This window comes from Alternaria hordeiaustralica, assembly GCF_023758085.1.
Source record: "Alternaria hordeiaustralica strain BMP 2776 chromosome Unknown scaffold_29, whole genome shotgun sequence".
NCBI classification, from domain to species: Eukaryota; Fungi; Ascomycota; class Dothideomycetes; order Pleosporales; family Pleosporaceae; genus Alternaria; species Alternaria hordeiaustralica.
Genome location: NW_026056801.1, coordinates 179204 through 206674, shown reverse-complemented (window position 1 = coordinate 206674; position 27471 = coordinate 179204). Strand labels below are relative to the sequence as shown.

At 53.5% G+C, this 27471-nt stretch overlaps 13 protein-coding genes across 13 annotated transcripts; 11 read left to right on the top strand and 2 right to left on the bottom strand.

Moving 5' to 3' along the window:
• Nucleotides 1-265: 265 nt before the first annotated feature.
• J4E84_009515 (uncharacterized protein) lies at nucleotides 266-985 on the top strand (the record flags this gene model as incomplete). The annotated part of the gene is made up of 2 exons (XM_049392077.1): nucleotides 266-475; nucleotides 506-985. The coding sequence occupies 2 exons, from the start codon at nucleotides 266-268 to the stop codon at nucleotides 983-985; spliced, it is 690 nt and encodes a 229-aa protein (XP_049240261.1).
• Nucleotides 986-1472: 487 nt separating this feature from the next.
• On the top strand, nucleotides 1473-2193 carry J4E84_009514 (uncharacterized protein; the record flags this gene model as incomplete). The annotated part of the gene is made up of 2 exons (XM_049392076.1): nucleotides 1473-1665; nucleotides 1718-2193. 2 exons carry the CDS (start codon nucleotides 1473-1475, stop codon nucleotides 2191-2193), a joined length of 669 nt encoding a protein of 222 aa, XP_049240260.1.
• Nucleotides 2194-3757: 1564 nt separating this feature from the next.
• On the top strand, nucleotides 3758-4377 carry J4E84_009513 (uncharacterized protein; the record flags this gene model as incomplete). Its single annotated transcript, XM_049392075.1, has 2 exons — nucleotides 3758-3876; nucleotides 3927-4377. The coding sequence occupies 2 exons, from the start codon at nucleotides 3758-3760 to the stop codon at nucleotides 4375-4377; spliced, it is 570 nt and encodes a 189-aa protein (XP_049240259.1).
• Nucleotides 4378-4702: 325 nt separating this feature from the next.
• J4E84_009512 (uncharacterized protein) lies at nucleotides 4703-5279 on the top strand (the record flags this gene model as incomplete). Its single annotated transcript, XM_049392074.1, has 2 exons — nucleotides 4703-4812; nucleotides 4862-5279. 2 exons carry the CDS (start codon nucleotides 4703-4705, stop codon nucleotides 5277-5279), a joined length of 528 nt encoding a protein of 175 aa, XP_049240258.1.
• A 175-nt stretch (nucleotides 5280-5454) lies between these two features.
• On the top strand, nucleotides 5455-7092 carry J4E84_009511 (uncharacterized protein; the record flags this gene model as incomplete). Its single annotated transcript, XM_049392073.1, has 2 exons — nucleotides 5455-5458; nucleotides 5822-7092. The coding sequence occupies 2 exons, from the start codon at nucleotides 5455-5457 to the stop codon at nucleotides 7090-7092; spliced, it is 1275 nt and encodes a 424-aa protein (XP_049240257.1).
• Nucleotides 7093-8456: 1364 nt separating this feature from the next.
• Nucleotides 8457-10006, top strand: J4E84_009510 (uncharacterized protein; the record flags this gene model as incomplete). Its single annotated transcript, XM_049392072.1, has 2 exons — nucleotides 8457-8570; nucleotides 8624-10006. The coding sequence occupies 2 exons, from the start codon at nucleotides 8457-8459 to the stop codon at nucleotides 10004-10006; spliced, it is 1497 nt and encodes a 498-aa protein (XP_049240256.1).
• Nucleotides 10007-10547: 541 nt separating this feature from the next.
• On the top strand, nucleotides 10548-11728 carry J4E84_009509 (uncharacterized protein; the record flags this gene model as incomplete). The annotated part of the gene is made up of 4 exons (XM_049392071.1): nucleotides 10548-10561; nucleotides 10621-10775; nucleotides 10827-11109; nucleotides 11281-11728. The coding sequence occupies 4 exons, from the start codon at nucleotides 10548-10550 to the stop codon at nucleotides 11726-11728; spliced, it is 900 nt and encodes a 299-aa protein (XP_049240255.1).
• Nucleotides 11729-12372: 644 nt separating this feature from the next.
• J4E84_009508 (uncharacterized protein) lies at nucleotides 12373-14424 on the bottom strand (the record flags this gene model as incomplete). The annotated part of the gene is made up of 1 exon (XM_049392070.1): nucleotides 12373-14424. One exon carries the CDS (start codon nucleotides 14422-14424, stop codon nucleotides 12373-12375), a length of 2052 nt encoding a protein of 683 aa, XP_049240254.1.
• Nucleotides 14425-14904: 480 nt separating this feature from the next.
• On the bottom strand, nucleotides 14905-15678 carry CYP3_2 (Peptidyl-prolyl cis-trans isomerase H; the record flags this gene model as incomplete). Its single annotated transcript, XM_049392069.1, has 4 exons — nucleotides 14905-15111; nucleotides 15159-15296; nucleotides 15345-15490; nucleotides 15624-15678. The coding sequence occupies 4 exons, from the start codon at nucleotides 15676-15678 to the stop codon at nucleotides 14905-14907; spliced, it is 546 nt and encodes a 181-aa protein (XP_049240253.1).
• Nucleotides 15679-16851: 1173 nt separating this feature from the next.
• J4E84_009506 (uncharacterized protein) lies at nucleotides 16852-18196 on the top strand (the record flags this gene model as incomplete). Its single annotated transcript, XM_049392068.1, has 2 exons — nucleotides 16852-17003; nucleotides 17056-18196. 2 exons carry the CDS (start codon nucleotides 16852-16854, stop codon nucleotides 18194-18196), a joined length of 1293 nt encoding a protein of 430 aa, XP_049240252.1.
• Nucleotides 18197-18841: 645 nt separating this feature from the next.
• On the top strand, nucleotides 18842-20179 carry J4E84_009505 (uncharacterized protein; the record flags this gene model as incomplete). The annotated part of the gene is made up of 1 exon (XM_049392067.1): nucleotides 18842-20179. One exon carries the CDS (start codon nucleotides 18842-18844, stop codon nucleotides 20177-20179), a length of 1338 nt encoding a protein of 445 aa, XP_049240251.1.
• Nucleotides 20180-20542: 363 nt separating this feature from the next.
• J4E84_009504 (uncharacterized protein) lies at nucleotides 20543-22105 on the top strand (the record flags this gene model as incomplete). The annotated part of the gene is made up of 1 exon (XM_049392066.1): nucleotides 20543-22105. The coding sequence occupies one exon, from the start codon at nucleotides 20543-20545 to the stop codon at nucleotides 22103-22105; it is 1563 nt and encodes a 520-aa protein (XP_049240250.1).
• A 3834-nt stretch (nucleotides 22106-25939) lies between these two features.
• J4E84_009503 (uncharacterized protein) lies at nucleotides 25940-27415 on the top strand (the record flags this gene model as incomplete). The annotated part of the gene is made up of 3 exons (XM_049392065.1): nucleotides 25940-25964; nucleotides 26031-26192; nucleotides 26244-27415. 3 exons carry the CDS (start codon nucleotides 25940-25942, stop codon nucleotides 27413-27415), a joined length of 1359 nt encoding a protein of 452 aa, XP_049240249.1.
• Nucleotides 27416-27471: the final 56 nt, after the last annotated feature.

Below are 27471 nucleotides of genomic sequence, written 5' to 3'. Positions count from 1 at the left end.
CTAAGCCAGATGGTATATCCTTTCTTCTGCTCGCGTTTCGGGAAAGGGCACATTGCTGGTGGAAAGGTATGCTTTTGGCATGACGCGTTCTCAACTGATCTGACTTGAAGTTATGGCTTGATGTGGTGTCCTAGCAACCAAGGTGCAGGTGTTTACATATCATCTTAGCGAGCTCTCGCACACTCCGCCACCTTGCACCTGCACTGTTAGACTCCCTTCACTCACTCACTTCGCAACATCGCCGTTGTTTCAAGCGCACGTCAGCATGCCGTTGCCTCCAGCTGAGGCGCCCTCATCGAAGAAGCAGCGCGACGATAGGGCTTCCCAGAGAGCTGCGGTTCGAGATCAAGCCCCGCACAAGCAAGGTCTTCGCAATCAGGCTCGTCGTGATCAAGCGCTGCTTGAAAAGACGCGTCGGAAGAAGCCCGCTGCCGCCAAGGGCTCTCACCAGAAGGCGCTCCGCCGAGACATGCAAGTCCTCAGATTCACTCACCATGTTCAATAGCTAATGCGTCGCTTTAGCACCAGGCTCAATGCCGCCAATTCCCCTCTTCTTCGCCTTCCCGCCGAACTCCGCAACCTCGTTTACGGCTACGTCTTCGAGGACAATCGATACGAGCTCGGTGGTTACCTATTCACCGGCAAAAGGCCCGAAGAAGGGAACACACTTATCTGGCGAAAGTTGGAAACCAACGCTCTTGGTTTACTCCTTGCTTCCCGTCAGCTTCATGCTGAAACCGCGTTACTTCCTTACAAGCTCGGCGTTTTCCATTTTGAGTTTGAGGAACCCGACTTCGATGAAGATGAGTGGTATGAGGAGGTACTGCAAGATTTCTTCGGTGCTAGGTCCCGAAAGCAGATAGCTGCAATTGCTACAATGCAAGTCAGCACAGAGCAGATGTATGGCACCATGTGGGAAAAGACTCAGACTGGGGTTGAATGGGCGCAGGAATTCCAAGGTTGCTTGCGTGGTGATGCGTGGTGATTCAGAAGAGTGCTATTCAGGGGACAGTATACCTGAGCTCGCATGGATGTCATGAATCGGATCTTTTCCTGGGCCACTTTTGTCAGGACTGGAGAGCGACCGTCTGTTCATCTCGACTCGCATCAAGATACGCCGGGAAGAAGGCTCTTCGAATTAGTTTTGCAGGCAGCCGAGTAGCAACACAAACTGCACGTGCTTTGGTCGCTTTGGGCAGAGTTCTCCCAACAGTGCATGGTCTTGTATTGACAGCATCTCTTATCGGAGGAGAACCGATTGAATGAGCGCATTTTAAGTTTGTGGCAGTTGAGACACGCTGCTTTCGCTCTGCGTAATCGTAGTATTGTCCAATTAAGTGGGCCTCGGTATGGTAGCCTACTAGCGAGCTCTCGTAGAATGTACTATCTCTACTCTACACTCTTCTACCACGTCTCTCACCTCAACCCCACTTCGCTTCGCACAACTTCCAACACCTTGAGCGCTCACCGTCATGGCGTCTCCAGAGCGCGGGGAAGAGCCTCGTGTCGGCGCATCACCTACCAAGGACAAGACAGAACGCGATCGTCGAGCTCAGCGCAGGACAACGGTGCGTGAGCAAGCTCTGCGCGATCAGCTTCTCAAAGAACAAGCTCTTCAAATTGAAGCTCGCTGTGCTAAGATGCAAGTTCCCTACCTCTCAGACTGTATGCAATCATGGGTAGCTAATAAGATGTCCCAGCACTGAAATCAACGCAGTCAACTCGCCACTCCTTCGTCTTCCGGCCGAACTCAGGAATGGAATCTTCGCCTACGTCTTCAGCGACAACGTGTACCTGTTCAATGGCCCCAATGCGTATCGCGACAAGACCACTTCCATAACTTCATTCGACGAGAACAACCTGGGCGTGCTCGTTGCGTCGCGCCAGCTGCACGCCGAGACAGCCCTGCTTCCTTATCAACTCGCCTTCTTCCATTTCAAGTTCAGAGTTTCCAAGGTCGAATGGTCATACTGTGTGGAGAGGTTCGTGAAGAACAGAACTAAAGAACAAGAGCTGGTTCTGGACAAAAACATGATGGTCAGCCAGTTCGGGAAGTACGCAGGAGGTCATCGATACTACCATGGCACATCAGCTTGGGTCAATCCATATTATATGGAAAGGGAACTAGAAACATATTCGAGTTGGGGCCCCGACGAACAGTTGCTCGCGGTCAGCGATGCGGGTATGCAATAACCCAGTGTAGTGCCGCAAAGAGAGAGTGGCAGCATCTTCTATCAAGGTGCTGTCCGTAAAGACGCAACGAGACAGAAGGGAAACGAGAAGTATTCTTTCGCCGGTCATACATTAAGTACTTGTTTTAGCTTGTCGAAGTGGCGTACCAAGACTACAGCAGACAGAAATCGAATCAGTGTAGTCTATTCACCATTCGACCATTCGGCCAACGCACACTATATACCCTCGGCTGGTCAGGGAATTATGTTTGCAAACAGTGAGTCTCTTTCTCAACGTATGATTATTAACACAACGCAGCCGAATATAAACGGCAGTGTGACAGTGAATCACAAAGGACTCACTCTGAATGATCGCTCTACTGTGCGCCTTTCTATGCCACTTTGACAATATTCTGTACACTACTTCTACTCTACCTCCTCTCCTCTCCTTCAACCAGTACTCTGCCCACTGACACATCAGCCCCGAACGCAGCACAACATGTCGTCTTGGAGATTGCGCACCCCCCAGGATTCGTTCTACAACCGAGTCTACGCTAGACCCGCGACGTACGCGTCATCCCGCCCTCTTGAAGACACCCACACTCCTCAATGTCGAGCTCGTCGCGACAAGATGTAAGAGCCTCAATCCCTAATCTCACGAATGCAAAACTGATAAACTACGTAGAAGCGAGCTCAACGCAGTCAACTCACCCCTCCTCCGCCTACCCGCCGAGCTTCGCAACACAATCTATACCTACGTCTTTAGCAGCACAGCCTGCGGCTTTGTAGACCATAACACCGACAGGGACTTCGATCCCGGTCAGATATTCTCGTTCCATAGGTGCAATTTCGGCTTAGTAGCCACATCTCGTCAGCTCTACGCTGAAACCGCGTTGCTTCCATATAAACTTGGGTTATTTCAATTTTTTCTCCACCATCCGAGAGCCCCGTGGGAAGTTTATGTGAGGGCTTTCATCGGCAGGAGATCAGAGGAACAGCTCAGAGCTATGAGCGAGGAGTTTGAAGTCTGTGGATATGATCCTGAGACCAGAAACGATAGGCCATATTGGGGTACTGGGGTGCAATGGGCTGACGCATTCGCTAAGAATGATGTGAAGGCATTGTGTCCGGAATGGTATAAACGAAGAATAGGGGAAATCTGAGACCGTTAGGAGAGCGTCCATGTATACATGCGGTGGTATTCATCGAGTTACAAATCTATGGGTATTCTGGCCATTGCAGTTGGTCACTACATTAGCATCTTACCTTTCAATCAAAGGCATGTGAGTATACACTGATGCGAATGCTCATGGTACTTGATTCCTCGGCGGACGCAGTTCATCTCTTCCTTAAGTCTTGCTGTGTGAAACATTACATGGCGACCGGAGAACTGTAATGAAGGGTCAAATCCGATATAGATCTCCGGATGAGCGACTCAAGGCGGTGGTGCACCCTGCCCTCCGCCGGCAGCTAGTCAAACAACGCTAGCCGCATTCAACAAATGGACCGCCCAGTTGCTCTCACCTTCTACGACGCAGCCTTGTCGCAAGATCACCTCGCTTTCTGCAGCCCAACTCCAATTCATCATGGCACCACGAAAGCGCAAAGCGCCATCCCCGGCGACTGCAGCATCCGCAAAAGAGATTCGAGACGAGAGAGTTCGTCGAAGGGGCGTGATACGGGATCTAGGTTCACTCGATCGGCTGTAAGTACCATAACAAGCTCTACTACTGGTTTGTCTGACAATTGGTACAGCACTGAGCTCAACTCCATTAACTCACCTCTTCTTCGCCTTCCGGCCGAGCTTAGAAGCATGATCTTCACCTACGTCTTCAGCGGCGAAGAGCACCTTTTCAGTGGACGCCGAGGCTACCTTTTCTCTTATGCAGGATCGTTTACGCTATCGGACATGAGTCTCCTCCTGGTCTCACGTCAAGCCTACGCTGAAACAGCCTTGCTCCCATATAAGCTCGGCACGATCCGTTTCCTCTTCGATCAATACTACCAAATGGACCAGCGGAAGCAGAGCATCGAGTTCTTCCTGATGAATAGATCAGTCGAACAGATCAAAGCGATCGTCAGTCTAGAGGCTTGCGAGGAGGAGGAGGAGGAGGGAGACCCTTTTCCGGTGACGGACACTGGGATATGGTGGGCCGAGAAACTAGGTGTCTGGCAACTTCGCCAGAAGGTTCCCGGAAAGACATGATGGTACAGCACAGGCAACATGAATTGGATCTTATCTGGACTGTCTGTGTCAGGACGAGAGAGCGACCGTATGTCTGGAATGGGAAAGCTTCGGAGCGAAGGAATGGGGTAGCGAAGAATAGTGAAACCTGGCAAATGTAGATAACACGCCTTGCCCTCTATTGCCGCTCTCAGCAGCCACTAGCTTACTAGAGAGTGTTGCGCCTATACAAGTCTAGCAGCCTGCTCCCAACCTACTTCTCCTTCCCTGCTCATCAACCGACCAACTCGCTTATATTGCACCACACGCAGCACAACGCACCTAGATCACACGAACACGCTCAGCAATGCCTTCTCCTCTCGACGACCAGTCCACATCGAAGGAGAAGCGCGACGAGAGCGCTCACGACGGGGCTGCGACTCGAGATCTCCGCGAGCAAGCTCGTCGCGAAGAGATGTAAGTCACCCAGCTTGCCGAGTTTCGAGAATTGATGTAACGTTTGTAGCACCGAAGCCAACGCTACCAGCTCGCCTCTTCTCCGGTTACCAGCCGAGCTACGCAATACGATCTACACCTACGTATTCGGCGATAACAAGTGGATATTCGCCGACTGGGACCGTATGAGGGGAAGCAACTCATTCAAGAAGAGCAATCTGGGGTTACTCCTTACCTCTCGCCAGCTTCATGAGGAAACTGCCTTACTTCCATATATGCTTGGAAGGTTTGTCTTTAGAAACACATTCGGAGGAATCGAGATGGGAGACGATCGAGTGGACGAATTTCTCGAAGGTAGATCCGAGGAGCAGCTTGCAGCAATTGGTAGGTTGGCGGCCATGCGGTTTGATAAGAAACGCGGTAGATACGCATACACTTCTGGGACAGGAGTATACTGGGCAAAAACGCTGGGATTGACTCGGGAATAGTAAGATATCCGGTTGCTAGCCTCGTCTTTGGCTGGATGTATCCTTCCCTGGACTGTGGGTAGGGCGGTGAGGATACTCATCGAGGTATCCTCTGAGCAGCGACGTCGGCATGCCTGATGCATTAGCGGTCAATACTACACCCACTTCACATACCCGTTCTCCCAATGACTTGACCATGCGTGCGCACATTGTGCACTCTTCAAACGCCAGATGGGCGGCGGTGAGGTGAATATTCCGCTTCACATCTCCGCAGTGACGCTCCCGATTGGCCAGAGCGGCGCATTCCTCTCGCACCTGCGCGCGCACTCAGGGCCCTCACCGTGAGTGGCCATGCATCGGGTGACGCGTGTGAAGGGCGCGCATCGACGCGTTTTGTTGTTGTTTTCTTCTCGTTCGCGTTCCGAGTTTTTGACTTCCTCTCACCACCACGACCACTCACTTTCGTGTCGGCGGCCAACTCTTTCCACGCGGGTGTTCTTCGACTGTACAGCTTTGCCAGATTAATTGTACCCCTTACGACACTTGTACACCTCACCCTAGAGCCTACATCGACGTTGTACGAGGTGCACATCCGCTCGAACCCACCACCGCCATGGCGCCAGCTACCGTCTCGACGCCGCAGAAGCGCAAAGCTTCACTCTCGCACGCCTCGGCCTCGGCTAAGCGTACTCGATCCGTCTCGATATCCGTCAAGGTCACCCACACGACCGCCGATGATGGTCCCGGCAGCCCAGATCTCCCTGTCGTACTCAAAAACCCACAAGCGTGTCTTGGTGGCATACCGGAAGAACTTCTCCTGAAGATCATGGAGCATGTAAAGGAAGTCGGCCGCGACGACGCACTCTCGAAGCTGTGTCGCACAGACAAGCTCTGCAAGCGAATCGCGGAGGTGGTAATGTACAAGACCGTACACGCCCTAGGGTCTTCCATGTACTATAAGAAGGCCGCGGCGATTGCCAGCAACCATCTCCTCTCCGAGCACGTCCGCGAAATCAAGATCTTCTTCAACGGGAAAAGAATCAACAAGGACGCATGCAACAAGATCTTGGCCAACGCCCACGACATCCAAGCGTTCCACGTGACGGAGACATATGACCGGCCCGAGCATACACGGAAATGGTTGCAGATATTGAACAGCGCTGTTGCGCGACCCGTCGGTGGTCATCTCAATCGATTTGCTAAGCTCAAGGAGCTCAACATCGGTTCCCGCAACCTCTCGGTGGAGGAGCTGTCCTGTGTGTTCCGTCTTCCCTCCCTCGAGACACTTACCCTCGAGGACATATGTCAAACAACACCTGTTGAGAACTGGTCGGTCCCCGAGTCGAGTAGCTCAATCCGAAAACTTCGCCTGGTTTACGCGATGATGGATATTTCTGTTATCGCACAAATGCTCCTCACGCTCAAGGCCCTCCACAGCTTTCGCTACCAACGCAGTATTGGGAGGTGGGAGCCGTTCGCCGCCGAAGACAATCCTTTGTCGATCTGGCCTGAGCACTCCTGGAAACTCCTGGGTGATGCGCTAAGGGGACACCGACACTCCTTAGAAGCAGTGTATGCTACCGACAATAGCGACAAAGACATCCTAGACGTGGTGTATCCTAACGGTCGGGACGTTGATATTCTGGGATCTCTCCGAGACTTTCCGAGGCTGAAGTGTTGCCATGTCCCGGTAGAGGCATTCCTCGATCCTAGGATCGGTGGAAATGATCTCTCATTGTATCTACCACCGCAAGTGGGAAAGGCTGGCACCAAGGTCGCACCGAAGGGTCCAGACTGTGGATGCGGTTTCTGGAGGTCGGGCTGGTGTGGATAGTCGTTACGTATCTTTCAGGTCGAGATTTAAGATGGGGAGGACATCGAGTTGTTTGTAACGTTCGGTGTGTACCAGAGTCTTGTTATTGACCTGGCTGCGTTTTGGGCCTGGTGTGTCATATGAAGGTGCGTCTTCTACAAGTAATTAGTTCGATAATAATGTCTAATGGTTGCAAATCACCGCGTTACCAGTATCGTTTTCGGCTTTGCCTACACATGTTCTAGGCGCGCCTCTGTCGGATTGCGACAGCAGGCAGGTGGCCAGTCGCCGACGCGTCGCTGTACGTGAGTGCAACTCTGATCGATATCGTTGTGATAATGAGCTTCATGAGTTTCACCGCATATGTACGGTGGCAAACATCAGCTAGGCAGAGATGCCTCAATCGTGAAGGTTGAGGCAAGCGCGCTCGCGTCGCGTCGCGTCGCAACGTGATGACGTAATATTGATTTCGTTCTTAGCGTGGCTCGTTCCCCTCAGACATCAGAACCACGACCTCGACATCTCAACCTCCGTGCATCATTTGCTAAACACCGGTACTCAAATTCTACGCAATTCCGAGTAGACTTTACTTTTTAATGACAGCTATCGTGGCCTCTCCACGGCGCTCATCCCGAAGCCCAGCGTCTGCTTATCCCTCCCTACCGCAACGTTCGTGCGCTTGTTGACTATCGCCCCTGTCGGAGTTGCGCGAATAATTGTTTCTTTCTTCCGCGCGTTTGCAGCGATTACGAGGGCCTTCGCTGGCCTTGGTCGCGCTCTACCGTATATCGTTGAGACATTCCTTAGGCGCGGAGGCCTTCCGCTCGTGGTAGGTACAATCCAAGATTCGACGCCGCCGAGCACCACTACGCGCAGACTAAGTTCGCACATTCCCTTTTCTATGATCTCCTTCCTCTTATCTCCTCTAGAGTCTGGCTGCGAACGCCTCTTGTCCAGGTGTTGTATATTGGTCCGCATGCCCAGACGCCTTGGAAGTCTTGGGCTCCGCTAGCGGGCCGTGGCAATGATGTTCGCTCCTTTCCCGAGGCCCTCCCGACAGTACCAAGCCGGATATCTGTGGCGCACCATGTGTATACGAATATCGCTGCTTGGCAACAGTACTCCACTCAAGAAGTGTATGAACACCTTCCCTATCAAGTTAGCGGAATGGTAGTCCTGACCTTCCGCATGGAGTATGGATGCCAACGGATGCCCAGAGTATATTGCTGTACCAAGACGGTAACATGGTACTGAATGGTCGTGTGGCAAGGCAACGGTCGAGGGCGAGATCTTGCACCATGAGGGTACCACACTCATATATATACCTGTTGAGCTGCATGGGAAATGTGCTCATTCCAGCTCAATCCTTCTCTTAGCTCCTCAAGATGAAGTTCTCACTCGCTGTGTTGGCACTCCCAGTTGCGGTCCAGGCTGCGCACTACTCCAAGTCGGAGTATGCCTCTGGCGCAATCCATCAGAAATTGATGAAGTTGAAGAGTGTATGTTCATACTTTGCTTCCTTCGCCTGACGATCGGTACTAACAGCTTTCAGGATCAATGGGAAGTTGACGCAGCTCAAGGCAAGCAGGATTCCCAGCAGTGGAAGTCCTTCAAGAGCTTGAAGAAGGGACCTCATGGACCTGACAAGGCCAAGCGTGTCCAATGCAAGGACGGTCTCGCCATCGTCGAGCAGGGCAATGCGAACCAGACGTTCAGGTGTAACAACATGGACCTCTACGACTTTGTCAACCACGCCGACATGGGAGGCCCTGAAGGCCAGGGTAGCTCTTCGTGGGGCTGGACCGCTCGCAATGGCCGTGAGTTCGGTATCGTAGGCCAGTTCTCTGGTGCTGCGTTCGTTGAGATCCTCAAGGACGGCCAAATCCAGTACATGGGTCGCCTTCCCGCACAAAGTGTGGGTTCGCGATGGCGCGAGATTCGCGTACTGAACGACTATGTCATCATCGGCTCCGAGGCCATTGGTCACAACGTTCAGATCTTCGACATGAAGAAGCTTCTGAGTGTCGACCCGAAGACGCCGAAGACATTCGACCCCAAGGCTGACCTCGTTGGTCTGTTCGACGAACTGCCCATCGGCCGCACCCACAACGTTGTTGTTGACTGGGACAACGAGTACATCCTCGCTGTCGGTGCCCAGCCCCGAAACCAGACCTGCAAGGCTGGTCTCCAGTACATCGACCTCAAGAACCCTAGCAAGCCAACCTCTCCCGGATGTGCTAGCCAGGACGGATACGTCCACGATGCCCAGTGTGTGACCTACAACGGTCCCGACCGCAAGTTCCGCGGCCGCAACATCTGCATCGGCTACAACGAAGACACCATGACCGTCTACGACTCCACCATGAAGAACGGCAACCCCGCCTCGGAGGTCATCTCCACCCTTTCTTACCCCGGTGCTACCTACTGCCATCAAGGATGGTGGACCGAGCGCAACTGGCACCAGTACGTCCTCCTGAACGACGAGCTTGATGAGCAGGAAGCTGTCGGTCCCGCTGCGTCCGGCCGCCCCGTTACCCACATCATCGATCTCACCGACCTCCGCAACCCCAAGGCCACCGGTACTTTCTACGCCACCGACAGCAAGGGTATCGACCACAACCTCTACATCGTCGACGGCCTCGCCTACCAGAGCAACTACGGCGCCGGTATCTGGGTACACGATGTCCGCAGCATTAGCAAGGACCCCACCGGCAAGGGCGTCAAGACCGAGGGCTTCTTCGACATCTACCCCGAGGATGACTCTGTTGGTGGTATCGTTCAGTTTGTTGGCACTTGGTCTCACTTCTTGTTCCCCTCTGGATACATCCTGGTCAACACCATCGAGCGTGGTGCGTTCACCGTCAAGCTCGCCAAGGGTCGCGGAGCTAAGCGCGGTCCTGGCTTCGGTGGAAAGTCCAAGGGCCAGGGCAGATAATCGCCTTGTAAATAGTGTAACATACAAAATCACATCTTTATTACTTCAAGTTTAGTCATCGCTGATATCCACACTTTGCATGCAAGGTTGTTGAGTAGCTGGTCGTCGCAGGTATACTTGGCGAGCGGACGCGAGCGAGCTGTTGCACCCCATTCAAAGGAAAAACCGAACATCCTAGAGCCTACATTAAGATAAAAGCTTGCGAATCTAGTAGCCTAACAGCGACGTAGGCTCCTAGGTGTTTAGTTTTTCCCTTGTATGGGGTGGTTGCAAGCGCATGCTGAGCATGCAGAGCGCGATTCACTTCTGTCTCATCCAACGTGCTGGAGGAAATAAGGTAGAAGATCCACGTGCTCTTGCCTTGTCTTACCCAGGCGGAATGTTGTCGAACGTGTCACTGCGTACCTGCGTCATTCCACTAGCGGCTCTTGGCGAGTGCTCTTGCCTTCTCTATTTGTTTACTCCCACCTTCTACTACTCAACCTACTCCGACACCAACTCTACCGCCTCGTAAACGTCACCACTGGCTACAAGACGACTGATGGCGCCCACTACGTGAGTCTTCTCTTCTACTCGTCGCGCACCCAAGGGATTGTATACTGACTTCACTCCAGACGATCCGGCAGCAAGCGCGCAAGCGGCGAAGCTGTGGACACCAAAGTCACCAAGAAAGCGAAACGTTCGGTCAAGACCGCTGCGAAGCCTGCGAAGAAGGAGGAGCCCGCAAGCGAAGCTCCGCAGTACTTCCGCTTCCTCGATCTTTCCCCAGGTATGCCTTTTCTGCTGTGTTCCGCGCAATCTAAATGCTAACGTCACTTAGAACTGCGGAACAGAGTATACGAATACGCCAGAGAAGACGACTCCACCCGCTTTGCTCCACGGCCCAATCAAGACCCCCTACGTTTTGCTCACCCCCCACGCACAGTGCGTCCCTGGAAGTACTTCGCTCTAACTCACGTCTGTACACAAGTCCGCGCAGAGTATCGTCCTCTCTGGGTTCGGGATCTTCGTGTTGCATTCTCGGCGACTACTCAGTTAACCACCTTCCTCGATACTTTTCTACGATTTGAGAACGAACCCAAGCACATGCCGAAGCTCATACAGTACTTATGGGATCATGGAAACGACGACCTGATGAGATTCAATCTGACGCGCATTCTGCTTGTGCATGCACACTCTCCATCATCGCAATTTGCGCTCTTTCCTGAGAGCGTTGCTCTAGGATCGAGTGTAGACGGCGACATCTGTCAAATGTGTCTGAGGCGATATCACAGAGAGGAAGAAGGCCTGTATCCATACAGCGACGATGACGACGAGTGCACCTGTCCGGATTTTGATATGAGCCAGAGCGAGTGGGAAGAGTTCAAGCACGACCAGATGGAATACACTTCCGACATACCTGTATTCGTTCACAATACGAATGAGGCTTGGATCAAAGCTGTACAGGAGAACAAAGTGACCGTCACTTGCTCATTCTGTCATTGGAGCCACCATGCCATCTTCAAGATTCTCTACAAAGATCCAGTCTGCGAGACGACGGCTGATTCTCAACCGGCATGGGATTTGATGAAGCAATGGGGCATCCTCGACCTTCCAACCAAACGAGGAACAGACTTCATATTCGCGTACGAGGATAAGCAGACCACGGAAAAAGACGGTCACAGCATGGCACACTCCGTCACACGCCAAATCGTCTTTCGGAAGACACCTTCGAAGGCCTAAGGATTGAGAGATGTATGGATGTGAGCTAGTCTTTTGAGCACATGTGAGCTCTGTACGCCGACGCAGGCTTTCTGTTTCGAGATGAGTGTAATGGTACTGGAGGTTGATACTGAGTTAGATCTACATAGCCACCTCATGCAAGGAAAACTGAACAGGTCTGCAGACTACATTGACCCATAACCTTGCAAAGTAGGTGACCTAACATCAACGTAGGCTCTGGGCTGTCTTGTTTTTCCCTAGGTTGGCGTGTAGCAAATCCGGACAATTGCTGTTTTAACATACACGTTGAATGACAACGCCAGTCTCACCGCCACCAACAGTGCAAAGCTCTAAACAGAGTAATTCCAATTATCAAATTTTTCATTCCATTCTCTCTCGAGTATGTCTAAACGTAAATGTGCCTCTACCAGACCATCAATCAACCAGCTGCTGACCCAAATACACAACGCTGAATCATACATGAAAAAAAAAGATCAACCAACAAAGATACCCAGGCCATATGTGAAGTCGGCCGTCAATCATAAAAGAGACGCTCCCAAGCTATGCCCCTTTTTGTTCCCTGACCGGCGCCGAGCAGAAAATCGCCGCTCTTGATGCTTTCCCGCTCCCAATATACGCCGTAAATGCAATGCACAAGAGATTCATCATAGGCTGGCTTCCGTACTACCGTCGTCAAGGTCGTCGGGGTTTGCGACGCCATCTTCGTCCTCGGATTCCGCTTCTGATGTGCTGTCGCTGTCATCATCAGCATCATCTTCGTCATCGTCTTCCTCGTCGTCGTCCTCCTCATCTTCATCATCGTCGTCTTTTTCGACGGGCATACCGGGTACCGGCCGCCATGCTACGTAGTCGTGCTCGACCCAGCGCTTGCTCCGTGGGAGCACGTATGGATCGAAAGGAAAGTATGCGTCCAGGAGGAAAGCTTCCTCGCCCTTCTTGCTGGTGAGAGCAGTCTCTCTGCCGCCGATGCCGTTGAGGTACCCACTGGCCAGACTGCGAGACAGTCGTACACGCTTGTTTGTCTCTACCAGCGTATCGATGTATGTGAAGCGGAGATGCTTGGCGATGCGGCCGAACTGCTTGACGATTTCCGGTGCGCAGATTCTGAGTGGGTTCAGCTTGCAGAAGATGTTGCGGCGTATGGTTTCGAGGGTCGACCGGTGCCACTGGAAGTCGCCTTCGTGGTACATGATGTCTGCGTCGGTGGGCAACGTGCCGTCGGGTGTGACGATGAGATCGCGCCATCGGAAGCAGAAGGCGTATAGCAGTGCCTGCACGATGGCGTAGTATGTGCCGTAGCGGCGTAGGTCTGGGCCGATGCACTTGGGCTCGTGTGCTTTTCGCTGGTCCTCAAGCTGGGAGCATAGTGTGTCGAAGACGTCGCGAACAATGGAGCCAGGAACGTGCGCGCCGCGCGCGATGTAGGAGGCGAGGTAGGCACATGCGGCTGAGCGTAGTAGCGGGGGTCGGTTCCGATCTATAGCCAGGTGCGAGCAGGTGTCTATGAACCGCCCCATGAATTCTGTCGAGATCTGGCTGAAGTGGAAGAGCACGAATTGAGTATGCCGTGAGCGGTAGGTCGGGATGATGATGGACTGGAACTGCGCGATGAGGGTTTGGTAGGTGCGATCCATCTCTTGATAGTCGTTCCGTTCGAATACAGAGTCGTAATAGGAAAATTGCACGTCCATGACGGTGTCGAGCTTGAGCATCATGTCTTTAATGTCTTTGAGTCGCTGCTCTTCCGGGTCGAGGCTATCCTCACTCGATACGGAGCCGTCATCGCTCACGTCGTCGTCGTCGTCTTCCTCATCGTTGATGGCCCCGTCCATAAGTCGCTCCTCCAAGTCGTCGTCAATCTCTTCCATGTCTACCTGCATCTGCGCGTCGATCTTGCATAGCTTGTCCGTCACGAGTGCCAAGATTTCGCCTCTGATTTCCGGCGCGTACTCTGTGACCTTGAAGATGTTCCGGATGTACTCGACGTGGACCTTTGCGGTGTCGTTGGAGAAGGGGAAGGTGCTAGAGATGACGGGCGCGAGGAAGGAGCTCGCCATCGGACTGTATTGTAATATGCCCACGAGGGTCTCGTGTACGCGTGCTTGTAGGCGGACTCTTTGGATCGGTGGGTCGTCCTGCTGCCTGGCGTTGACGGAAGGCGCACTCAGGAACATGTCGACCAGCATCTGCAGCACGGTCGACATGTAGCTCGACTGAACCGAGAGCAGCCTGCGCAGGAACATTCGGTAGGAGCGCAGGAAGTCCTCATTACGCGCTATCCAACTGCAATCGATGACGGCATGCACCAGGCCCTTGCAGTTGCCGTCAAGTTTTGGCGTGTGTTCGGTGAGTGCGATGAGGTACTTTTGCAAAAGTCGCGATAGCGGTGCACCTGTGGACGTTGGTGCTTCCTTGAAGAGGGCTTTGAGCCCATCGTAGGCCGCCTTGTCGCCGGTCGCATGCCTTTCGATGGCGCGCCGCACCTCCTCCCCCACCAGCTCCAGACTCTTCTCGTGGTGCTCGCTCAGTATCCGCACGTTGACTTCGGGGTGGAAAGTGACTCGGCGGCGTTTGAGCGTGTCTGGGGTCGCGTTCTCGGCGTCGGACGAGTTGTCGATTTGCTTGCGTTTGAGGCTGCCACCCGCGCTCGGGGCGGCGGTGCCGAGAGTCCTGTTCATTGTGGCAAGAGCGACCATGTTGTGGGCAATGTGGTTGGCGAAGGGTTTACATCTGAGCAGGAGCGCGAGGTGTGGGAGATTGTCGTCCGTCGGTGGGCTGGTGAAAATGGCAGCGAGGACAGCGGGGGTGAACGCACGCGACTGTGCTGCGAAGTATTGAGCCCGAGAGAATTTCAGCGGGTCACTTAGGTAAGCCAGTAGTTCACCATGGTTCGCCGATCCAACACCCAATCACTGCAACAACGAATGATGCGATTCATTTGAAATCGTAGAAATGTATTTAGTTTCCTATCCATCGCTTGCCTGTATCAGGATTGGATAACCACAGCTTCGCGAAGTCGATACAGACTGGTTACTCGCGCTGGCCCCACCACGCACTGTTCTTCTTCGCGCTTCGTTTGATCAAACCATGCGTTTCAGGCTTATAATAGATTCTCTAGATCCTACCTGAGATCTTACCTCGAGGAGTGGCGTCTTTTTGTTGTATGATCTACGAGCTCACATCTCACCGCATTGTGAAATGGCAATGTCTTGCACTGGCTTCCCTTCCGGGTTGGCTACTGTTCGCGTATTCTCGATCTTGGTGACAACGTCCATGCCTTCGATGACATTGCCAAAGACAACGTGCTTGCCGTTCAGATGAGGGGTGCCATTCTTCGCAGTGATGATGAAGAACTGGGAACCATTGGTGTTGGGACCTGAGTTCTGCAACAGTTAGTATGAGCTTGTCCGTGTAAGCTGCGAAAACTTACAGCCATGGATAGAAGACCCGGCTTGTCGTGTTTCAGGGTGAAGTTTTCATCGGCAAACTTCTCAGTCCCCCAGATAGTTCTTGAGCCAGTTCCGTTGCCATTTACAAAATCGCCGCCTTGGATCATGAACCCTTTGATCTATGTTCACTTAGCATGTGAAAGACAGTGCACTGTGATGCTACTTACGACGCGATGGAACTTGCAGCCTTTGTAGCCCTGCGGCTGTCCCCGGCTGTTCTTGGTCTCGCCCGTGCAGAACTGGCGGAAGTTTTCAGCAGTCTTTGGGACTACATCTCTGAACAGTTCCATCTTGATCCTCCCCAGCTTCTCCCCTGTTCGCTTATGTCAGTCACCATGGTCGGGTAGCGGGCGTTTGCCCAACTGTGGGCTAGGCCAAGAAAGACGCGTAGCAGATGGCGCGGGGTGAGGGGTAGCCACTACTGGGTCACATGGGTGGATGCATACCTCCTAGGGTGATGTCGAAGAAGACGATTGGGTTGGGCTCGGCAGTCTCCGCCATGGTTGCGGCAGTGCAGTGCTTGAAGAGCGGACTAGTGACGTTGGACGGGCTTTGGCAGTGATGATCGAGGGAGTCGCACGGTAAGTGAAAAAGGCGTTCCGTCCAGATGGTTCCAAGATGTGCCGAGCAGAGACAATGGTGCAGAAGCAGGGGAGTCGGGCTGCTGCCAGTGGTGGACAATGTTCATGTGGATACGCGCAGTTTGTTAGCGGGGAAGACTCCACCGGAAGGGCAGGGATCCGACATGTCTACGCAATAGTGAGCAGACGGCCTGTCTTGCGACACTGAACTCTGGTCCTGCGATGTGAGACTGAGACTGTGTTGCAGTTGTAGTAGTGAGTGAATGCAGTCGTGTTGATTATGCATCACCGCATCAGGCTGTCAGCAATTTTACAGTGTGATAGCACCTGCATGCGACGGCATCCATGCGGCCCAAAGCAGAAACCCTGCTTCGGGGTGCATTGCGCGGACAGCGCCTGTGACATGTGCATGGTGGAATCGCAAGCAACACCCAGCGCTTCCACGACGCTCCCCCTCATTATACAAACAACCTCATACTTACCACTCGCCACTGCCCCAAACGCCACACTGGCGCACCCTTAACCTTCTACTGTCATCATTGATGGGCCTGGTTGCCGGTCATCCTTGGCACCTGCCGGCGACGTTAGCGACGCCTCTGCGGCCTTTATCCGCCTGAAGACTGGCACCTCCCCCGTTCAGCCCTCGGCCACGCACTCGCATTCACTGCCCTTCCCTGACCATCCCGCCGAGTCTGTTGCTTGACCACCAGCGCTCTTCGCATCGCATGGCCGATAACGATCCGTTCCCAATTCACCGCTAGCGATTGTGGCACGGGCAGTCACTGCGAACGACTACAGCCTCTAGGGAGCCGACTCTCCATCGCCACGCCCGCAGTCGTTGCCGTCACCATCACCGATTCATCACCTTCTCCGGCCCTTGCCTTAGCCCTCCCGCCGCCACCTCCAACTTATCGCAACCACTCCACGCGCGATAGATACTCTGTCGCCGTCGTGTCCAGTCGCCTCCTGATCCGTTTCACCTCCAGCAAGGCTCGCCGCATCCGGCCTCACTCGCGCATCGCTGACTCGGTGTCCTCCACGACTGCGCGATAGTATACCGACGTATGGAATAGCAGACTCGTCGCAGCCCACCATGTCCAACGTTGTGCTCTTCCCGCGGCAGCAGGCCACCCCAACAGACGGCGCCAACAACAGCGGCAGCAACAACAACAGCAACGGGCCCACCAGTTCGCCGCTGCTTTTTTTCGTTGCCCTGGGTTTCGGTGTCGTCTTTACAAACTTATGGTAGGCAATGGCAGTTGGCTCGGCTGCTGCTCCTCGTACTGACTGCGCTCAGGATTATCGTTGGTGTTAAGTACTGCTTCCGATACAACCGCCGTCGCGCGGCCCAGGCTGCTGCAGATGGCGAGCCAATCGACATGACCAACATGCCTCGCCCGCACCGGAGGAGGAGGGAGAAGAAGCTGATGACCATGGACGAGGTCAACGAGCGGTTCCCACTGACCAAGTATAAGCAATGGAAGTCAAGTCGCGAGACCGAGGGCTTGCCAGCTAACGGCGGCATTGCGACGGCACCCCAGAGCAGAGCAGCCAGCTTGAAGGATGTCGAAGGTGTCATCAGTGCGCAAGACGAAGGCCCAGGACCACGAACAGACACTGCCCTCTCCATGGCCCGCAACGACCTCAACGCCCCAGCCTCATCCGCCGACCCGGTCGCTCCCCCGAGAACAAGTGTCGAAAGCAGGAAGAGTCAGCACGTGCAAGACCTTGAGAAGCAGGTCGCCGACAAGTTGAACTCGGAGAAGACGGATAACGTTCAAGGGCAAAGTGGTACACCCCAGGCCAACGTGCGCGAGCGCGAGGACGACTCGGACGACGAAGAGGATCCCATCAGCACTGCCGCTGCACCCGAGATGTTGGCCGAGCCGGGAGACACGTGCGCCATCTGTCTGGATACACTGGAAGATGACGACGATGTACGTGGACTGTCTTGTGGCCACGCCTTCCACGCCAGCTGTGTCGACCCATGGCTTACGAGTCGCCGCGCCTGCTGCCCTCTCTGCAAAGCCGACTACTACGTTCCGAAGCCCCGTCCTGAAGGAGAAGTTGACCCTCTTACTGGTCGCCGTTCAGTTGCTGGTCTTAGATCACCACCGCAGGCGGTCTGGACTTCCACCAACCCATTCTCTAGGTCTCGCGTCATGGTCATCAACTCAGACTTCCAGCAGCGACAAGGTGGTGATCGGTTCGGGCGACTAAATCGGCCTACTCGCCGCGAGCGCGTGGCTGGGAACGCCTCCCAAGCGACAGGGCAGACTAGCGAGAACCAAGGATGGCGATCGAGGCTGGCGCTCAACCGAACTCAAGGCCCTGGCTTCTCAAGCTGGTTCGGCCGCAACCGTGGCGCCGGTGCCACTGGAGAAACCCCTGTCTCGCAGCAGCCAACTCCAGGACAACTCGAAGCAGGTGGCCGATAGACGCGGTCCTGTTGTCACCCAGATTTCTCGATCGTTCTCACGCCCAATTACGACTACCATACCCTCCGTTTTGTACCCGATCCTCACGGCACTTTTCTGTTTTTCCATATTCCGGCGTTTCCTCATCCATATCCTGAGCAACTTTTCGTCTTGGTGTAATCTCGCTCACACAGTACCTATCAGAGCATAGCGGGGTCTCTCAACACAGCATTTGGCAGGCGGGGAGAATGGGCTATACATGGATAGTTGCTAGTAGCGACAAGGCTATAGTTCTGGACTGAACTGCTAACATTGTGGATATTATAATCTACAGATTTACAGGCGACATAGTCACAAGCAGGGAGGCTTTTTTGGCACATTATGTAGCATATACTAGGCGATTTCGATAGCGAGCGAATAGATACATGGAACACAAAATGCCTGGAGCAAGTGAGACATCGCTTTCCGAACCAGAACAGTGATGCTAATTACACTACGTGCTCATAAGCCAACGCTAGGATCAGCGCGGTGAACAAAAGAGGTAACCGCGGCCCATGACGCTAGTCAGCAGTGCATCTCCCCTTACGTCAACCTCCATGTGCATGAAGTACTTAGGCACCTACATTGACGGATTCTCTTGGAAACATCCGATAGTCACGGCATAATATGCTGCAGGACACCCTCAGGTTTCTTTCGCGCAACTTGTTGAAATCCGACGTCTTCTCTAGGCAGCCACCCTCACAGACGAACGACATGGCGACCCCCAAAATCACCACAATACCCACCGAAATCCTCACATCCATATTCGAGTATCTTGTAGACGACCACAAAACGCTCGAGAATGTTAGTAAGGCCTATCCAGAGCTCGCTCCAGCGGCAAACACAGTACGCAACTGCGTTCGAAGACTCCTTGTCCGCGGAAATGGTGCACACGAAGCGTGCATGGAGTTTCTCGAAGAGCTTTGTCTGGCCCATACACCGTCTGGTAATGCCATTGGACCCATACGCTATCTTGAGCTCGTCTTCGACAGCCGGGCACAGTTCCGACTAGAAAACACATTGCAGGAAATCCTGGATTTCCTTCCAGCGGTCCAACATGTCACGCTCAAAATCAACGCCCGCCCCTTCCCCGACAGTCCCAAGCAGGAGCATATCGAAAATTTCAAAGAGAAAACGCGCGGAGCCGTGGAAGACTATAAGAAACTCATGGACATGCTCAACTCACTGAGGCCGGCAAGAAAAATCGGTCTTAGCCTCATCATCAACGACTGCATACTCCGTGCTTCTCCCATCATCGCACAACAATACCCAAACATCACACTCCGAGAATTCGACGTCAAGATATACTTGTGTCAACGAAATACCCTCGCCGCCTTGGCCGAGCGCTTGCTCTATGCAACAGAAACTCTTACCGACTTCACGATACTGGAGGACCAAAAGAGTCCATGGGAATGCGACTGGATCCCTCTTCCCATGCCCTTTTCCGGTCTCACTGCCCTCAAAAGACTACACATTCCGTCTGGCAGTTGGTTCTCAGACTCGGCATATAACGCCATGCAAGGTCGCCAGGGCTTTCTATGGAAAGGCGAAAACGTACGCCCATCCATCTTCCATTTACTGCCCCCATCGCTTTCCTCGCTCCGAGTGGACTTCAGTGGTAGCGCGGCCATTTTCGCTGTGGGTGATGGATACCGTGCCGCCTTCACTCGCATGACGTACGACGAGATCAAAATGAAAATGAGACCGTGTTGGAACTGGATATACGAGATTGCCGCTGCTGATCCTTCGCGATTTCCTCGATTGGAGAAGGTGGAGGTGCTGGAGCTGAAATATGTGGTCAGTGATAGGGGTAGGGTCGTCAGGTGCGCGGAGCCGATGGATTGGGACCCGCCTGATGAATTAAAGAAGGCGTTTGCGGATAGGGGGATCGAATTGACGATTCAAATCAGGGGCAAGACGGAATTTAAGTCGGCGCCACCGGGGCCTGGTGTGCAGGCAACGTGATAGTCAACGAATGCAACTTTTAGCAGCTCTCAATGTATCAGCCTCATGCATTACACAATGAATATTCACATTGTTGGCCTACAGATACTGAAGTCACAGTCACAACAAGAGGGCTGATTTTAACGATGACTCGTTACACCGCTTCACACGAAATGTTCAACTTTCACCCTCGTTCCCAATGAGAGCCGTACGACGAGTAACTACCAAGGTCCGTGTGAATGACAGGCGATCCCTCACTCGAGTAGCTACATAAGTCCCCTTTCCCCTCCATGGGAGAATCAACATCAGCTCAACCGCGATCCCTCCACCCAACCCAACACCCAATCTTACCCTCCAGAAACCTCCGTTTGAGTCTCCAAAAACATGTCCAAACCCATAATCACCACGCTTTCAAACGACGTCTTGGATCAAATCTTCGAGGATGTGGATCGAAAGGATCTGCTGAGTCTAATCAAGACGCACCGAGTCTTCCACAAATCCGCCCAACGCCTCTTATTCCAGTCGATTGACCTCCCTGTACAATCGACCCTGGCCCCTCCCTTCGTTCAAGGCGGGTATGCTGCGGAAGTCAGCCACCTACCGACACCCCAGGATCGGACAGATCCGGATGAAGAGCCGCTGCGGTATCGACGGGAACCCAAGCCATTACTACCTCCGGTCTTCCTGCCACTAGAAGACTATCAGATCCCGAAAGAATACAGGGAGCACGAGGCTTTTGGCAATGTTGCGGCTCGGCAGCAAAGGATTGCCTTGCTCCTCCAGGCCATCGAGAAGGCGCCAGAACTGGCAGAACATGTACGCCACGTCCGGATAGACTGCGAGTGGGGCCTACCGCTTTTCGTCCACGAGCAAGCCATCACCATCTTTGATAAACTGCCGAACGTGCGAAGCATCGAGGTGACAGTCAAAGACCGGCTGAAGGGTTCGAGATGGCATGCTTACCAGAACATCTGCATGAAGCAACTCTGGTCCGTACTCGAAGATGAACCCATCGAGACCGTCACTTTGAAGACACCGACGTTGAGGATCCTCCGTGAACTCATCCAGATCCCTACTTTGAAGACGTTTTTGATTGAAACCCCGGCGCCCTGGCATGAAAGCCCTGAGTCTGATATCAAGAAATTTCGCATCATTCACAATTGGTTCGACCCTGAACCCGACTCCCTCCCCCCCAACCTCACACACTTCAACTCGGGAACCTTTCAAATCAGCCCTCTCGCTCTGGGGAAACTGCTACGCCTATCCGAGAAGACGGAAGCACTGCACCTAACCATTAACTGCCTGTACGCCTGGCAAAGGGACATCATACCCCCATGGTTTCGACCCACACCCCCTACTCCCCAGACCGTCATTGACGTCCTGCAAGCTTACCCAGACCTCCCATCCAGCTTGAAACAACTCTCCCTCCTCGAACCCCCTTCCGCAAACTTCAGAGAGCACCCCTACCCCGCCTTCTCGCCCTCTTTCACCTTCCTCAAAAACCTGCGCGTCCTCCGCGTAACCTCCTCCCTCTTCTACACCAACGCCCACGACCTCCCCAACTCGTCAAAGAAAACGTGGATCTGGCAGAAACAGGACCGTTGCGCCGCAGCCGCATACACCCACGTTCCCCCCTCGGTTCGCGAACTAGAAATCCAATTTACGATGCCCGCAGAGGCTATTTTCGCTACGGGCGAGGCGCGGGCGCAGTTTAGGCGTTTGCCACAGGCGCTGCCGCCCAAGGGGTTGAATTGGATAACGCAGTTTGCGGAGATGAAAATGGCGGGTAGAGGGTTTTTGACGGAGCTCATGTGTTTGAGGCTGACGGAGGTGGCGGGTGTTGGGGGTAAGGGGCAGGCGTTTGAGGAGTATAAGCTACCGAGGGTTGTTAGCGAGGTGTTTGGTGAGGCGGGGATTGAGCTTGTTATTCGGCTGGCGAAAGCATAGGCGTTGGCATCTTTATTAGACCGATTGGCTGCACATAGTTGTATGTGCTCCTCAGCTACATGTTAGCCCTCAAAGGGCTGAAGGGGATGAGACTGGATTCGTCCAACCCATTCACGACCAACAATGGATACCCATACAAAGCTGTTAATTTTGAAGTGCACATTGCCTTGTGATTCTGTCAACATCTGTTCCATCTGTTCCTGTATGACGTCTCCCTTAACCAGAGTTCTAGTATATTGAGATACTCAGCACCATGCCAGAATTCTGCTGTTCCCCAGCAACCTCAGTCCCTCAATGCTCTTTCATGTAGGCCAAGTTTTCCGCATCTTTGCGCTTCCGCATCATTTCTTTAGCGAGCAGTACGATCCACATCAAAACGACTACAGTTGGACATAGTCTAGGCTATATGGCACACCGACCAAGGCTGCTGCGACAGGCTTGGTAGCCGTGCCGGCGTCGAGGTAGTTGTGGATTATAGTACTGGAGATCGAGTGATCAAGTGAAGAGGTATGCATCCACAGTCGAGCATGCAAAGCATTTGAAAGCCTTCCTCATTGTTTGTGATGGTTTTGCGATCCGTTCATCCAGTGTGCATAAGGATGTTGCGTCGTAGGCCCTGTGTATTCGCCAAGAAGGTTAGCACCCAGCAACGCGGGTATTAGTAAAAGTTTAGAGCGCTCGAAGTTGTACATACATGTAAATCCGTAGCCACTCCCGAAAGCATAAGATGGTTCGTCGGGTCCCCCGGAGCCTTGCGGATCCGCCGATGCGCCTCCATTGTCAGAGTTGTTTGCGTGTCCTTGGTTCGGGTCGTCGAGGCCCAAATTGAGAGCAGCCCAGTCGATACTTTCCCAAGCGTTGAGATCGGGCTCGGCAACGTGATGCTGCAGCGGCCCAACAGGGCTATTGGCGTCTTCAGCTTTCAAGGGCGCTTCGAAAAACGGCGCAAGCCTACGTACAAGAAAAACTCAAGTATAAGCAGGCGAATGCATAGGCAAGAATGTACGGTCATCTAACCTGAGATTCACAACCCTGGCCCATAGCTGACACACAGCGTCGTTGAGCTTGTAGCTAACCCAGCCGCAGAGATGGAGTCGTTCGAGAAGCGCTTCCGCCGATGGGATGTCAAATTCCGCACAGGCAAGCGAGGTCTGATACACAAACCATGTGCTGTCTGGCGAGGGTTCCGCTGATATCGCACCGATAGAGAGTATCCAGAGTAGAAGGTCGGGACAATGCTGCCACTCGGTACGAATAGTGCAGTTCAGCGCTTTCTCCAGTCGCTTGCTCGCTGCAGAGTGGAGCAGATGGACGTGAGACTGTAGCTTAAACGCTTCGGTCGTCCGCACCGTAAAGATGAGTAGCGCAACGCATAGCGCGTCTTCGAGAGGGGTGACAAGATGTTCGTTCTTGCGCAGCCATGTTAGCAGAGAGCATTCCAAGACGCATGCAAAGTTCTGAATATCGAGAGGATCCAGAGGGCTCTCAGGGTCACCGAACCAGACGTTCAGGTCAGCGATCAGGGAAAGTACCAATTCCACCAAGGCATTAAGTGGCTCTTTGATACCCGCATTCCGACAATAATCAGTCAGATGTTGAGAAATGTTCGACTCGTAGCCTGGTGGATGACGTGGGAAGCCTGCTGTGCTGATGAAATCCAATGTAGAGGGGCTTGGCGCTTGGAAATCGTTAATAGCGTGAGCGGTCGAATGCCTGATGCTCAGTAAGCACATGCCAAACCGGTTCTGGACAGAACGCGGAAGTAGAGGCTACGCACCAAAGCATAAAGGCTTGAAGAATGCGATTCGTTTTGATTGCTCCTAGCCCTCCACGCAGCTGAACCATTCTTTGCAGCCCGGTTCGATGGATCTCGAGTTGGACTGTGTGGTCTTCGTGTAGATCGAAAAATGGCATACGGAGACTCTCCTCTATGGTGAGTAAGTTGAACACTGCACCGATGTTTGCGTCAGATATCCCATCCGGTGTCAGTATCGCTGCATTGACAGCAGCAATAGCCTGTGCTCGATGGTGCAAGATTGCATCGATGGTGTCTTTTCCAAACACCCAAGCGTGCAGCGCAACCGTAGCAAGCAGACTGTGCATGAAACCTGGATTACTTATCGCCGTGCCGAACCAGTCCGACTTCATCAGAGTAGAACGATGCCGGACGTCGACGGCGATGATACCAGGCGCCATCTCCGTGGAAACTACACGGTTCAAGTCAGCGTTTGAGTACCAACAATGCCGGGCATTGAGATGTTTGGCGCCATGCAATCGGATGCAATCTAGACTTCGCACTCTCAACGCCGTTGTACAGGGTTGTCGTGCCACGAACCCAGCGAACTGGAATGTCTTGATGGAAGGAGAGATGCAGGGACAGCCACTTACAATGCTTCAACAGTTCCGACACGCTGCGGGTGACTTCGACGGATGAAGTCCGAAAAGGATCGAAAAGCTGATTATTTGGGTCTTCTGCAGGCGCCGCAGGCTTGACCAGCAAACATCTTTGGCAGAATCCCTCACCCGGGCGGCACAGAAAAATCTGACACTCTGGACAAATGTCCCTCTTGGCTATCGCACAATCTTCAGACTCTGGGGAACAAAAGTAATCAGACCTGTTCGCAACAATTGGAGGGCTTGGCGTCGCCTTGTTTGACGTAGACGCACATGTACTGTTAGGACTTGCGCTTTCTGAGCTTCCAGTTTTCCTTTGCTTCGCAGCATGTTTGCTTGTCGACCATGGGTTTTTCCTGCGGGCGTTCTGCATGACAAAAGAACGAGCATTGCGACGACCTTGGCGAGACGTCTTCGCTTGAGCTGCATCGACGAACAAAAAGTCTCGCTGATCAGACATTGTCGGTCAGAGCCACCCGGTCTCCCTTTGGTGGCTCCTTCAGGCCCTCCAGCGGTTCTTCCCGTTACAGAACTAGCAATATGCCGTATTGTCCTGTTCAGAGAGGATGTAGATGGTGGGGCTTAGCAGGGTGTAGCCGGGACGACGTTGCGCGTGGTGACTAGTCCAGACTTTCCCAGTCCATGCTTGCGGGTCAACATTTTGGTACCGACATGTGCCGTGACGACGTTGGGCTGCGGCGGTATCGTCCTTGGTGTTACTGGAGGCGATGGAGGGGCGCGAGACGTGAAACTATCAAGGACCCGATTCGTGTTAGGCTGCAGAAGCGAAGTCGGGTGTGACGGGGTGCCTGCGCCGATGCCAATCTCTCGAATGATGATGCAGCTGCGCCGTCCCAAACCCGTACGCCAGATAGTTCCACGACACAGCGAACAACGCAGGGTCTCTGTCTATATATGTAGACGATGGAGCTCGCGGATCGCTGTTACCGAAGGATCAAAAATAGCACCGGCCACGGCCGGTGGCTAACGTTGCGTGATGTTTACAGGACCTGCTGTCCAGAAAACTGGAGATGGACATGAAAGACGCCACAGCCGATGCTAACAGGAGCCGGGGCACGGTAGTCTCCTATGATACAAGGCAGACTCTCAAGCGTGGGCCCAGACCTTGCATGGATACTAGATCTTCGATTGTCGGTAGCATGACATCTGAGGTTCGCGATATACCAGGTATGACGCACCCCTGGCTTTCGGCGCGTTCGGAAATACTTTTTTGTACAGAGTGCATGTTGGACCCCCGAACACACGTACAAATAGCTCTGCAGTCCGAAAGGAAGTGAATATGTCGGAATGCGGACCCGACGAGGACGTGAACAGGTGAAAGGCCGAGGAACAATAGAGGCTCCGGACCCCGGCACCTACTGGGCAAGCGCGACGGAACCGCGCGTACCTTGATGCTCGGAAGCTCTTTCAACAACCGCCATGCAGGCAGACGGCATTCTAGCAGGTAGGACATGGCTGCTTATTCGGCTGACTGTGGCGCTCGTATACTGACCATGTCATTGTAACATAGGCCTTTCGGAAATACCTGCGCATGTCCTCCACGCGGAATTGCTCCGAAGACAGCAGGACAACGATGAGCGACCAGAATGCGGAAGCAAAGGGGCAAAGGGCTACTACAACACACCCATACATGTCTTCGCCTTGTTCTTGATACTCACACTTAGCACTGCGGGTTCGTACGTTTCTTCACATACCCTCCAATGCACTGCTGACCGTCTCACAGCTTGCTCCTTCCCCGTGGTCGTCAAGCGCTTTCCTTCGATACCCGTTCCCCACCAGTTCCTCTTCCTATCTAGACACTTCGGCACGGGTGTCCTGATCGCGACTGCCTTCGTCCATCTCCTGCCTACCGCCTTCGAGTCCCTCACCGACCCATGTCTACCCCCGTTTTGGAACAAGGGCTACTCGGCCATGCCGGGCTTAATAGCCATGACATCAGTCTTTGTGGTGGTAGGCGTTGAGATGTTCTTCGCATCGAGGGGAGCAGGCCATTCGCATTCGACTGGCTACGAAAACCTAGGCCTTGACGATCACGCTGCGGCTGCACGCCCGGGCCATAAGAGGAGCCATAGCTATGGGAGATTCAGTAACGGCACACCAGGAGCGAATGGCCACATACCGGGCATCATGCTGCACGATGTCGAATCCTCAGCCAATCTGATGGCAGGCCGATCGCCGTCCTTCTCTCTGGCATCGCCGATGACGCCTAATGATTCGATAAGCCGGAAGTCCATTGACGACGACAATGAGTCAGATCTTGAGATAAGCAGGGAGGAGCTCGCCCGTCAGGATGAGGAGAACTCAGAAGACGAGTCTCGCCTGCTGCCCGGCCCCCATGCCCATAATCATGTTCGCCAACCTGGCGGTGAATCCTCTGAAGATGTGGAGAAAACCGAGGCCCAGAATAAGAAACTGCTCTTGCAATGTCTACTGCTCGAAGCCGGAATCCTCTTCCACTCCATCTTCATAGGCATGGCGCTCTCGGTCGCCACTGGCACCGCCTTCATCGTCTTCCTCATAGCCATCTCCTTCCACCAAACCTTCGAAGGCTTCGCACTCGGCTCCAGAATCAGCGCCATTCGCTTTCCAGCTGGATCGCCGAAGCCGTGGCTAATGGCTCTAGCTTACGGAACCACCACACCCATTGGCCAGGCAATAGGTTTGGCTATACACACCCTATACGACCCAGCAAGTGAAGCTGGCTTACTAACCGTGGGATTCATGAACGCCATATCCAGTGGCTTGTTGCTATTCGCTGGCTTGGTGGAGCTCCTTGCTGAAGATTTCTTGAGCGACGAAAGCTACGTGACGTTACAGGGGAAGCGGCGACTACAGGCCTGTGCCAGTGTCGTAGCAGGGGCGTTGCTAATGGCACTAGTCGGCGCATGGGCATAGTCCCCAACGTTCTCTTCTTGTATATTCTAAGCGCATCATGCATATATCTGGCGTTA